Raw genomic sequence first — 12,912 nt, 5'->3', positions numbered from 1 at the left:
CCTTATGATTGCTGAAATTAGAAGAGCTCTTAGTGATCATGTGGTCCAAGCTCATTTCAGCTATGAGAACACCAAGACCAAGAGAAGGGTGGTGACTTGCTCACTGAATGCACAGCAATTTAGCTGTCAACTGATTAAAAAGACACTGGCATCTGGATTGGTTTTTATTTATAAACAAATTGACATAAAATAAGTCCAGATGGCAACAGGAGCAGCTATGCTGCTGACTTGCTTACAAGGAAGCACATGGCCAGTGGAGGAATATGGACTACACCAGCTGGAGACCATTCCCTCCCCAACCTTAGGGTTTGCTTAGTCTAAAATCATTAGGACCAATTTTCTGCAGCACCTCTGACCAGGGCAAGAAGCAGAGGCGGGGACAGTATGAAAGACAGCTCCCATTCCACAGATGGGTCTGGGGCTGCAAAAAGCCCAGTGGGGGAAGAGGGGAAGATGACAAGAACTTCTCCTCCCTGCAAAGCATGTAGGTCTGTCCATTCCAAAAAGAAAGTGCCCGAGGGCAGTGCCACTGAATAGAGGCTGCATCTATCTTCTTTGGGAGCAGGGCAGGGTGGTCTCCCTCCTCCCAAAACTCAAGTGTCTGGTTCAAGAGGAGTAGTAACTAACCAGAGGTTTGCCCAGGTGCCAGAAACAATAAATTAGCAGTAAGAAAAGATGTATTTTTTAAAAGGCAGAGTTGGCACCATGGGTTTAGATTTTGGGGGTCTGGTGAGAAGGCAGGAGCTGGGGGGCTCTGGGACACCACACCAAGCACAGGAAGTGGTGAAAGCCCTGGGTATGAGGGTCTTCTGAGGCCTCAGGGTTGGCCTCTTTTACTTCCTTAACTTAGAGAGTACTCAGTCTAAACTCCTGGTGAGAGGCCATCCAGGCCTGAGGAATAAATAGAGGAGACCTTAGCCCCTCAGGGCTGAGGGGAAGAGCAGTGCCAACCCTGGGCCCACATTCTCCCCTCCTTGGTCCTTCATGGAAGGACATACTATGGTAGGAGGAGGCAGCAGTGGTGGCTCCACACAACCTCCTGGAGCTGTGAGGTGGCCCAAAGCCACACTGAGGCACCTAGGAGAAGGCTGGTGGCTCTCATTTCTGGGAGAACACCCCGTCTGCCAGACCACTGGTGTCTAGGTTGTGTCTTCTGTTTAGAACTTGCCCTGCTTCAGCCGGTCAATGTGAAAGGAGAGCTTGAGCGCTGGCCCCAGCTTCAGCCCCATGTACTTCATCATCATGTCACTGCGCAGCAGAAGCAGGGCCTTGCCATCGATCTCCTGGGGGACAGGGGAATCAGAAGGGAGAGTGCCACCATCAGAGCCTGGTTGGTCTGACTTCCCTAGGTTCTGATCAAAAGCCCCTCAAGGAAGTGCCATCACTCTACTGGGACACTGCAGCCTGCCTATTCTCCTTTTTAGCTAGGGACTAAGACCCAGCAGGTTAGGCTCCTCACATAGTGGGCACTAGGTAACTTTCTCTGCTGCCTGGGAGTTCTGCCCTCCAACTCTCTGAGAGCCAGCTCACCTCTACCTCTCCTAGGAAACCTCCCAGTCATGTACCTGCACCAACCATTTATGACAGTGATGGCAAATCTTTTAGAGCTTTCAATGGTAACAAACAGCCAGGTGTGGCACAGGTGCCATAGGTTCGCCACCGTTGGTTTATACTGACCCTTAATTGATATTCTGTGATATATTTATTACCTGTCCTGAGCAGCAGAGGCCTCTCTGGGCTGGGTCAAAGTACAACTCACAGGAAGGCTGTGAGACTTTCAGGCCAGCTTGAGAGTCTGCTACAAACCCACCTGGCTTGAAAGATTTGAAGGTCCATTAACAAGTGCCAAGTTTGCTCTGAGCGCCTGCAGGGATGAACACCAAGCAAGAGCAGCTTTGGAGTCACAGGTTTGAGTCCCAAATCAGGGGTATGCTCAGAGCATAGATACTGGAAGCAATGTCTAGCCATGGAGCCAACTGGTTCTTTGAAGAGAGAGTGCAGGCTCATAGAGTGACAAGCAGATAACAGAGGACTCATAAAAGTTGGGACTGGGGCCAAGGGATTCTTTGATTTGGGCTGAGGCCCCTGATTTTCACATCAAGGTAGATAGGAAAGCAAGCACTCCTGGAAAAGACTCAGGTCCCTGTGCCTGCAATGGAGCCTCAGGCCACAAACCCAGTAGGAATGTGGTTGAATCAGATCCTACACTGACAGAATGAGGTGAACACAGTGGCCAGTGAAGTCTGTCTGAGTGGTCAGGTAGGGTACCTACATGTTTGCGGAAAAGGTCAGCATGGGGTCCAAGCTGAGGATCGGCTTCCCGGACAAACTGCATCACATCCTCAACTGTCCACAAGGAGGGGTCCCGGCCACTCAGTCGAGAGGCATCTCGGCTTTCCAGGTATCGGTCTGACCCTGCAGAACAGGGAACACCCATTATAATGGGCAGGGACTGGCTGGTACATTCCCACCACACCCCATACTCATTTAGTGGCCTTGCAGGTAGGTGATGCTCAGAGCAGTGCTATAGCCAAGCAGAGAAATGAAGCAGCCCAGGGAGTAGTTTTCCCGCAAAGGGAAAGTCAAGTCTTTGTTCTGTAGGGTAGAGCTGATTGTTGCAAATGATCAAGAGGAATTTTGCACTGAGGGTGCAGTTCAGCCTGAACCTGAGACATGGATGCCAATGAAGTAAAGGGACCACTTGGGTTGTGTGAAGGAGGAGGTGGTGGACTATTTTTGTCTTGATTCTGGGGACCATTTATAGAGAGATCTTAATAACTAAGAAAGAATAGAGCCAAATCCTTGAGAACTTGGGAGAAAAACAGTAGTAGGTAATACTCTGGACCCTCTTCTAATGACTGGAGAATAGGTGACCTCATTACAACCTTATACACTAAGGCAGAAAACAGGGTTTGTCTTGGTTGCAGGAATCTCAATGTTAATTTTGTGCTCTGCTTACAGCTTTCATCTCAATCTTGACTCAAATAAAGCTCTTCCCATTTCCTCTATGGGATATATAGGATCTCTATGTTTTGACTATCCCTTGCCTAAAATGTGCCCTCTTCTCTCCTTTCAATTCTTCCTTTTCTTCAGGCAAAGTCCAACTTAGCTAATAAAGTCTTGGCTTCAAGGACCAGCTTCTTTATGAAACTTTTCTGTTCTAATCCTGGAATAAATGATCTCCCAAAGCATTTACTATATCTCCGGCTTATCTGTCCCATCACTCTAGTGATCTATTCTCTACAAGCAGCCAAAGAAAAATTTAAAAAGCAGTAATTGAATCACATCAATCCCCTCTAAAAACTCATGGCAATGTCCTCTCATTGCACATAAAATGAAATCTGAATTTCCTGTGCTGACCACAGGATAAGAGGCACTCTGTCATCTGGACTTTCCTCCTTTTGGCCTGGTCTCCACCTCCCACCCCTCAATGCATGAGATGCATTGGCCTTCTTTCTACTTCCTGCACGGACCAAGCTTTTATCCTCTCATTTATCTGGAATGTCATTTTCCAGACCTTTTCATGCCTGACTCAACATTTTGGTTATATCTTGAATATATATATATATATATATATATTTTTTTTGGTACCGGAGATCGAACTCGGGTCCTTGTGCTTGCGCAGCAGGTGGCGAAACCACTGAGCTAAATCCCCGGCCCTATATCTTGAATATTGATTCCTCAGAAAAGCCTGAGGAATGAGTACATTTTCCCATATAGTCACTCTCAACCAGTTACCCTTAGTTTTTCCCACAGCACATATCACCACCCTGAATAATTTTATAAACTCATTTATTTTATTTTTATTATCTATCTCCTCTATAGAATGTAAGCTGTATTAGTCTATGCTCTGTATTATATTCTATGTTCAGTACCTGGCCTGCTGGAGGAGATATTTAAGCACACTATTCAATGAATCAATGATCACAAGATAGTTGTATATTTTTGACTCTCCCACTAGACAACGTCTCTACTGAGGCAGGGAATTTGCCTTGCTTACATCGATATCTTCAGCACCTGGAGATGCCCTGCCCCATAAATATTAAGTGACAGAGTAAAAATGGATCCATGAAAGTAGAATCTATTTTTGTTTTCCTTTATTCTGGGTCTTGGATCTAAAAATTATGGCATACTTAACTGGCCTAGCCCAGCCCTTCCTTTCTGCGGAAGAAATTCTGGCAAATTTTCTTTCAAATTTGAGGTTGGGCACTGACAGACCACAGAAGAGAGCTATAGCAAGCAGGGCTGAGTACAGCCAAAGAAATCCCAACGGCTTTTCAGAGGTGTTAGTGGACAGGAAGCTGGAGGAGGATCTGTGGACTACTTTGCCGTGCTCTAAAGGTAGGCTGTGATGTTAAGAGAGAAACCAACTGCAGAGACTCTGGAAAGCATAGAGACATGGGAAGACCAACTATATGCATGAATGTGTCCTTCTTGGGATTTAGCTCAGTGGTTCCACCTGCCTCACAAGTGCAAGGTCCTGAGTTTGATCCCCGGTACCAAAAAAAAGAAATGCTAAATGTGTCCCTCTTGGCCCATCTAGTAATCCTCTAATCAGAGCCTAGGAATCACACACAGAGACAACAATATTATACATATATACACATAGAGGATTACACGGACGGACGGACACACACCTCTCCCTATTGACTGAATATCTGTGTTCCCCCCAAATTCATATGCTGAAATTCTAACCTTAAAGTGATATTAGTAGGTGAGACATTTGGTTAGAGCCCTCATGAATGAGATTAATATTCTTTTTTTGGTACCAGGGATCGAATTGAGGACCTTGTACTTGTTCAGGTGTGGTGCCACTGAACTAAATCCCAGGCCTGATTAGTATTCTTTTTATGAAAGAGGTCTGGGAGAGGTCCACCCTTCAGCTATGTGAGGTTACAGTATGAAGACGGCCTTTATAAGCCAGGTCTTATCAGACAATGAATCTGCTGGGAACTTGATGTTGGACTTCCAGCCTCTGAAACTGGGAGAAATATACATCTATTGTTTATAAGCCACACGGTTTAGGGTACCTTGTTACAGCAGTCCAAATGGACTAAGTTGATTCACATATACAATACTATTATACATTTATGTGTTTCTCAGTCATCCTGCTCCCATTAGAACATAAACTCCATGAGGGTAGGTGACAGGAAGCTGTAACTCAGGAAAGCTGTGATGGTAAGGAGGGTGTCCTTGAAGTGATGTCATCTGAATGAAGACCTGAGGCATTAGAAGTGATTGGCATGTTCAAGATTACAAGGAAGGTCAGTGTGCCAGAGGGATGGGAAGAAGGGAGGAAGTGTGGCAGGAAATAACACCTAAGAAGCATGTTTGTGTGTCCTGAGGGGAGGAGGGACACAGTGGTAATGTGGTGAACTCTGTATGGCAATGAAAACCATTGGGCTTTTTAAGCAACGGGTATATTTTGAGCAGGCAATGGCACACACTAATTTACAAAAAGGATTACTCTTACAGTCTGTGTTAATTATACTTTAGGGGGTCAAGGACAGAAAAAAAGAGACCAGTTAAGAACAAAAGAATCCAGGCAAGAGACAATGGTGGCATGCACCAGAATGGTAGTGGAGAAAAGCTGTCTCATATGATTAGTATTCTATAAACTAAAAAGAACTCCACCATTAAAAATAGCCTTTGAAGAATGTATCATCATTATCTTTAGTTTAGAGAGGAGAACACTGAGGCCCAGAAAAGTGAAGTGACTTGCCAAGACCACACAGCTAGAAAGGAGGTAAGTTAGTGCTCTGTCTCTATCTTCTCCTACTCTCATTTCTGCAGACAGCCTATCTCAGGGTCTCCCCCTCCCCCTGGCATGTGTACATGTGGCAGCTGCCCTCTGAAGAAGGCCGATTGTCTCAGTCTGAGAATAACTAAGGCAGGTGAGGCACATCCAGAAGAGGCCAGACTAACAAACTTATGCCTAATCGTCTGGATTAGTGAAATAAGGAAAGGGATAGATTTAACATCTAAATTCTTTGAGATAACTGTAGGGCTAGTTAAGTAAGAGTTTTCTAGCCTTATGAGGTTCTTCAGTGTCAAAAGAGGTTTAATCCGTGACCTGGCAACGGATTCACAAAGTGTTCCAAAGGAAGAGTGGAGACCATCAGTGGCCACTGAGTCATGGGAGGTGGCTATCATGACAGACCCTACCAGAAGCAGGCCTGGGGAAGATGACAGTCACAGTAACTCCCTACATACCTGGGGAATGATTTAGTTTCCAAAATGATTCCATATCCCTTCTTTCATTTGATCCTTTTAACACTCCTGTGGGAAGATCAGGTTAGTATCAGTGTTTCCATTTTCCACATGAGGAACATTTTGCATATGGGAAGAAGTGAAAGAACTTATTCAAGTCTTAAGACCAGGGAGCTGAGGCTGGAACTAGTTTTTAAAGCCATTGTACTTGAGAGCTCTTTCTACTCCTTTGTGCCACCTGGCTGGGTTGGGGGTGCACCACAAACTTCTCCTCCTGCTTCAGTCTTCATGCAATCTCTCTTTCCTGAACCACCTTTCATTGCAGGCCTTGCTAATTTAGCCTTTTTATTCTGTCACACTTTGCAGTGCTCTGGGCTGTGGGTCTGGAGGTGGCATCAACCTGGCTTCCCATTGCTGCTTCTATACCACCCTTCAATGGAAGCTCATGCTTGTCAGAGGCCAAACATGTTCCCAGCCATCTGCTCTTCCTGGTCACCATTATCTACAGATCTTTGGGTTACTATCCCTTATCATGTGAAGACTTTCTGGTACTTAGTTCGCTTTCTTCTGATCTATCTCAATTTCTGCCATTTTCCCCAAAGGCATCCATTCAGCTACCATGCCTCCAGTGACTTTCATTGTCCTCTTCTTTAAATACCCACTGCCAAGGCCACTGCCTGATTCTTGCCATCGTTTGAAACAAATCTACTTCAAAATTTTAAAATTCCATTCTCTGACCCCAACTTCTCATCTTTCCAACTCTCTGGAGACTTCTGTCCCCTACAGCCATTACTCATAACTTTCTTTAGACTGCTCAGAGCTGGTGTGGTCAATCATTTGAACTGCTCTCTCTAGCTTCACTGATTTCCTTGCATTCTCTCTCATTCCCTGCTCCCTCTTTTTCTAGTAACTTAGCATTAAACCTTGATTCTCAAACTGTTTTCTCATATCTAGGTTGCTAAGAACTACAAAAGAAAATCATAGCTCTTGCAAAGTGGCAAACTGGTCTCTAAGCATAGCCAGGCCCATGCCTGTAAGCCATTCTCTCTTGATTCACTTTCTCCTATCTTCCCTTGAGTGGTCCGATTCTTTAGCACTCCTAAGCTCTTTTCTTCTCAGCTCTCTCTCTTTCTCACTGATGGACACTTTTCCCTGACCTTAGAGAAGGTTATTCTGATCCATCTGCCTACACCCTTGATCTCTCTTCCTTCCCATCACTCCCAAGACTTTATTTTCCCCTTTTTCTTATATTCTTGGAAAGCTCAAACTGGCTGCTGAGAAATATGTCTGAGTGCTCCAGCTTCCAATTCTAATAAAAGTCTTTCTTTTGACTTATAGGCCCTCTCAACAGCATCTCTCTCTGTTTCTCTTTCCTTCTTTCCTTTTCTCCCTCTCACCCTCCCTTCCTTTTTTATTTTTGGTTTGGTATTGGGACTAAACTCAAAGGGTGCTTTACCACTCAGCTACATTCTTGGGCTCTTTTTATTTATTGAGACAGGATCTTGCCAAGTTGTAGGCTGGCCTTGAACTTGTGGTTCCCCTGCCTTAGCCTCCTGAGTAACTGGAATTATATGTGTACCTCCATCCCTGGGTTCACCACTATCTTTACCGTCCTTTTTATTCTCAATTCCCCCTGATGTATTCCCACCCACTGTAATTTGCCCTCACCACCCTCCACCACCACTGAAGCCACTCTTGCTGAGATCACCAATTATCCACTAATTACCAAATCCAGCAGATGTCTCAGTTTCTGCATTACTGGAACATGTCCAGCTGTGCTCTTTGTAATCTTGTTAACCTTGGCTATCACACTATCAATTTCTTCCATTTTCCTTCACTCTGAACATTTCTTTACCTCCTTGGTGCACTGTTCTTCCTATTCCCATCTCTTGAACTTTGTTGATTCCCAGGGCTTGTTCTTTGGTCAACTGTTCTTTTCATTCTCATGTATTTACATGAGAAAGTAATTATATTTATATCTACTTCTATCTAACTTCTATCATATATTTGATGACTCCCAAATATTTAGCTCTATTCAGCAAAGTACTCTTTCCAAGAACCAGACCCACATAGCCACTGCCTGCTGAGTATCCCCTAAGTGACCCACAGGCTCTTTCTCTTCCTTCTCTTCCATGGTTGGTTCTCTCAGTGAGTGGCACTATCATCCCTCTAGCCACCACATGTAGACATCTAAGCCCAGGAAACATTCTCCACTCACTTGTCTCATGATCCTAAAATCTGATAAAATTATCCTCATGAATAGTTTTCAAGTCTCTTCACTAAATCTCCTATCACTATCCTAATTCAGTCTTTTATCATTTCAAGTCTGACTTACCCTTGTAACCTAACTGGCTCTCTAGTCTTATCTAGTCTTGTTCCCTCTCAAGTTCATCTTCAACCCAGTGATCTACTCAAAACATAAACCTGAGCCGGTATGGTGGCTTCCACCTGTAATCCTAGAACTCTGGGAGGCTAAGATAGGAGGATCTCAAATTTGAGGTCAGACCAAGCAATTTAGTGAGACTGTTTCAAAATACAAAATGGGCGATGGAGGCTCAGGGTGCCGGCCCTGGGTTCAGTCTCTGGCAGTAACAATGCTAACAACAACAAAAACAAAACAAAAATACCCCCACAAATGTAAGCACTACCTCTAATTAAAAGCTTCTGAGGGCTGGGGATTTAGCTCGGTGGTTCCACCACCTGTCTTGAAAGCGCAAGGACCAGAGTTTAATCCCTGGTACCAAAAAAAAAAAAAAAGCTTTTGAGCAGCTTCACATTGCCTACAAGATCATGCATGAATTCTTTAGTATGGCATTCAAGCATTGACCTGTCTAGGCTTTTGTCTATGAAGTCCCAGCACATTTTAGTTTTGGTAGTACCAAATGGCATGCAGTCTTGGTACCATCTGTCCTACTTTCTTTCCCTCTGCCCTTGCTCATGTTGTCCCTCTTTCTGGAAAGGTCTCCCTTCTCATCTACTCTAACAACCATTTATACAGCCTCAGACAAAGAGTTACTTCCTCTAGAAGTGCCCCTGAATGCTAAGATTGGGTTAGGGGTCTCTTCTTGCAGTTTTCAGACTATCCATAGCACATCTCTCTCAATGTACTCAGGATACTGTTCCAAGTACAATAATCTTTTTGTGTTTGTCTCTTCAAGACCTTAATGATAAAAGTGATTTTTATATCTCTGTGCCAAATACAGATAGTATTCAAGTAAATGGCTAATGAATGAAGACTCCTCCTCTGTCCCTGTTAGCTCTAGGTGTCTGGCTCTTTCTGTTATTTGCAAGCCAATCCCAGAGTTCTGATTTCCTTCCAGGCACAATAGTAAACCTAATCCCAATCCCACCAGCATGTAGAACTAGGTTACCCCTGGCCTATCAGAGCATGTTGGAAGGAAGGAAGGAAGGAAGGAAAGAAGAAAGGAAGGAACGGAAAAACAAAGGAAGGAGGGGAATAAGGAAGTAGAGAAAGAGGGAGGGCAGAAGGACAGAAATCTGGCCAGCTTACCTCTGGAGCACAGCCTGCGCACAGCTGAAGCAGTGTTCTGTGGAAGGCCACAGGAGGGAAGCAAAGGCCGGTAAGCAGGAACTCGAAGATTTGGGGAGGAGCTGACAAGTTTGTTGGTATTCAACGCAGAGTCCATTGAGTCTGAGTGTGGTGTCAAGGACCGAGGCAGACTATTCCCAAGGACAAAGGTTTCACCTAGAAAACAATAAAACCAGGCTTTGAGCAGGGATGAGCTTGGATAGACTGTTAGAGTGCTACTTTCCAGGTACCTGCTTGAGTGGACAAAAGGCAGCAAGACAGAAAGCCATGGATGGAACTTAGGAGGCCTGTGTGTCAGTCATGGCTCTGGTTTTCACTGGGTGACCTCAGCCAAGCTCAATGTCAGTCCCAAGTTCAATTTCCTTAGTGACTCTTTCTTTTGAACAGACAGGCTTTGAGGTTTTTTTCTGATCTGGATGCCCTAGGCCAGTGATGGCGAACCTTTTAGAGCCTTCAATGATACAGATAGCCTGTTGTGGCACATGTGCCATAAGTTTACTGCCACTGCCCTAGGTTTTTTCCGGAAAGGCAACTTTAAAAAATTAAGCTACTCTAGAAGAGACTACCTTAGTGACAAGATGCTAGAGCAGGGAATGGAGTGAAGAAAGGATGCATTTGCTCAGATGAAGGTTCTTTGGAAGCTGACACTGCTCAACCAGAAGGACATCTCAGAAATTCTTCCTGATGCCCAGTTAAAGGCCTGTCTGTTCCTACATTCCATCCCTCTGATCACACAGGTGTTTCTAAGGAAGCTAGGATTGTACATTAGGGAGAGCTTGAACATGGAGACCAGGATCAGGGTTAGAATTTGGCTTTGACACTCAGTAGAGTGTTCTTCTGAAAACCCAGTATCCTTATCTATACCATGGGATGCCTTCCAAGGGGCTTGGGCTAATCAGAAGTGAATGGCCATGAAAGTCTTTGGAAGAAGAATCTCACCTTGACATTTCTACATCCATTCCATTGCTTGACACCAGGCAGCAGTGCCGTCAGGGCGGTGCAGAACCCAAAGCTGAATCCCTCTCATGACTGAGTTCTACACAGACCAAATCAGTTTCTCAGCCCTAACACATTACCTGTGTGAGGGTCATGGGTACCAGACAGTATCACTGTTCCTCACACTTTTCCTAGAGATCAGATGTTTAGATAATGCTTGGGATTCATTCAAAGGCCTCTGATGAATGCTGAATTAATTATTTAGCCCATAATAAGACCTTAGTCCCAAGATGGTTTAGGATTTTTAGGACTCCTTTTTAGTATTCATCTAAAATTTCTCAGAAACACTGACTGAAAACCAAATCTAGCATTAGATAGCTATGTACCCTTTGCAGGGAGGTTACTTGTTGAAGCCCTTTCCCAGAAGGTGTTCAGAAAAGAGAGGTCTCTGAGGCTTCAAGATACTTAAACCAAGTCCTACCCTCATTCTGCAGACTAGGTTTCTGGTTCCTGTTTCCAGGAGAGATGGAAGCATGTCCCATTCTGTGACATGAATAGAAATCCAATCTGAAAAGCAGGAGACCTCGTTTCTAACCTGTCTTTTGCCTTTTGTGAGGCATGTGATCCTAGGCAAACAGCTCTTCTTCTTTGGGCACATTTCCTAATGTGTAAAATGGGGGAAACCACCCAAGTCAGGCAGAGAACATAAAATGAGAAAATGGAATCCGGTAAACTTCATGAATGTGAGAAATTTTATTTTCATTCAGAATTAGAGTAGCAGACTTCAGCTCCCTGCCATTCTTTGAAAAAAGAAAAAAAAATTGATCTAGCTTCTACTCAAATCAGCAGAGTCCTGACCTTTCCAGCCCTCATATTGCTCAGCTATGATAAGACGATAGTGCTGCCTGCCTTATAGGAGCTTACAGATGATATGATGGATAATAATGATAACAGTACCAGAGTTCACCAGATGGAGAAACAGATCAGTGGAAGTTCCTTCAGTAATGCTAAGGATACTAACAGATCTGGATTCTGAGTTGAGAGGTCTGAAAATCTGGACCTGTGGCATGTTGACTAGGCAAGGCCATCAAATCTTGCCTTAAGGAGGTATACTAGAAAAACAAAGCATTATAACCTCTGGGAGGCCCTAGTCCTCTAAGCTGATCAGATGAGATCCTGGGGGCCTTTGGTATGACAAGGCCAGGGTAGAAGACCACAATACTTCCCAACTGTGCTCCATAGAGCCTTGAGGGCCCCCTACAGGGAGGCTCTAGGCCTGGTTCCAGCTTCTATCAAAATAGCTCTGGTTCTAGCCATGTGTGATAACATACACCTGTAATTCTAGTGACTCCAGGGGGCTGAGGCAGGAGGATCACAAGTTCAAGGCCAGCCTGGGGAACTTAGTGAGACCTTGTCTCAAAGTAAAATTATAAAAAAGGGGTGGTAACATAGCTCAATAGTAAAGTGCTTGCCTACCATGCACAAGGCCCTGGGTTCAATCCTCAGTACTGCAAAACCAAAACACAAAAGAGCTCTGGCTTTTAACTTCATTATAATCCATTATAATCTTACCTTTGCAAAAAACAGAGTTCTGCTAAAACAAAACAAATTTTACTATCTCAGGTGTTAAGAGGTTGGAGCTGGAAGACCTGAGTTTTATTTCTGGCATGATCATTCAGCAGTGATCAGTGCCTTTTTTTAGGATTCAGTTTGCCCATCTATAAGATGGAGATGAAAAAAATCTTTAACCTTCTAGTGCTGATATAAATTAAATTTACTGTAGAGATAAAGATCTTGTCCTGTGTACTCATTTTCAGTGAGAAGCAGCTCTTCTCAAAGTGTCCCAGTGTAAAGTTGACCAGAGACTAGTAAAGCTGACTTGAGACTAGCATTCCTAGTGAAGAATGACAGCATGGTGGTGAGAAGCCACAGGATTAAAGCAAAATAGAAAGGGCTTGTGGAGGTGAAGTCTGGAGGAAATTTTGGGAGACAAATATCCTAAGGGCAGGCTGGGGAGAAAGAGTGCTGGAGGTGGATTTGTTCTTTTAGAATGCAGAGTAGAACCAGAGGCATAAGTTCTAAGTTCAAAGGAGGAGGAAATTCATGTTAGCAATGGCATAGCTTGAGACGGGGCAACCGAGATGGCATGTTTTTTTGGGTGGTGTTATCAGCCAAAAGGAAAATTATATTGTAACAATTTACTCCATTCAGATATG

General features: G+C 44.3%; 1 protein-coding gene across 10 annotated transcripts in view; it reads right to left on the bottom strand.

Moving 5' to 3' along the window:
- Positions 1–151: 151 nt before the first annotated feature.
- Positions 152–12,912, bottom strand: part of Scmh1 (Scm polycomb group protein homolog 1) — a 182,605-nt gene continuing 169,844 nt past the window's right edge. For all 10 annotated transcript variants that reach the window (XM_087214972.1, XM_087214971.1, XM_021249867.2 and 7 more), the window contains 4 exons: positions 9,722–9,916; positions 6,214–6,279; positions 2,273–2,415; positions 152–1,283 (listed from right to left, as the gene is read on the bottom strand). In XM_087214972.1, the coding sequence (XP_087071098.1) occupies positions 1,158–1,283; positions 2,273–2,415; positions 6,214–6,279; positions 9,722–9,916 (530 nt within the window). In that variant the 3' untranslated portion in view covers positions 152–1,157. The remainder of the gene's footprint in view (positions 1,284–2,272; positions 2,416–6,213; positions 6,280–9,721; positions 9,917–12,912) is intronic.

The sequence above is a fragment of the Heterocephalus glaber genome, unplaced genomic scaffold (assembly GCF_053883595.1).
Source record: "Heterocephalus glaber isolate CG9 unplaced genomic scaffold, H.glaber_assembly_v1.0 deba00001452, whole genome shotgun sequence".
NCBI classification, from domain to species: Eukaryota; Metazoa; Chordata; class Mammalia; order Rodentia; family Bathyergidae; genus Heterocephalus; species Heterocephalus glaber.
Note: the sequence above shows the minus strand (reverse complement) of the source record. Positions and strands in the feature narration are given on the sequence as shown.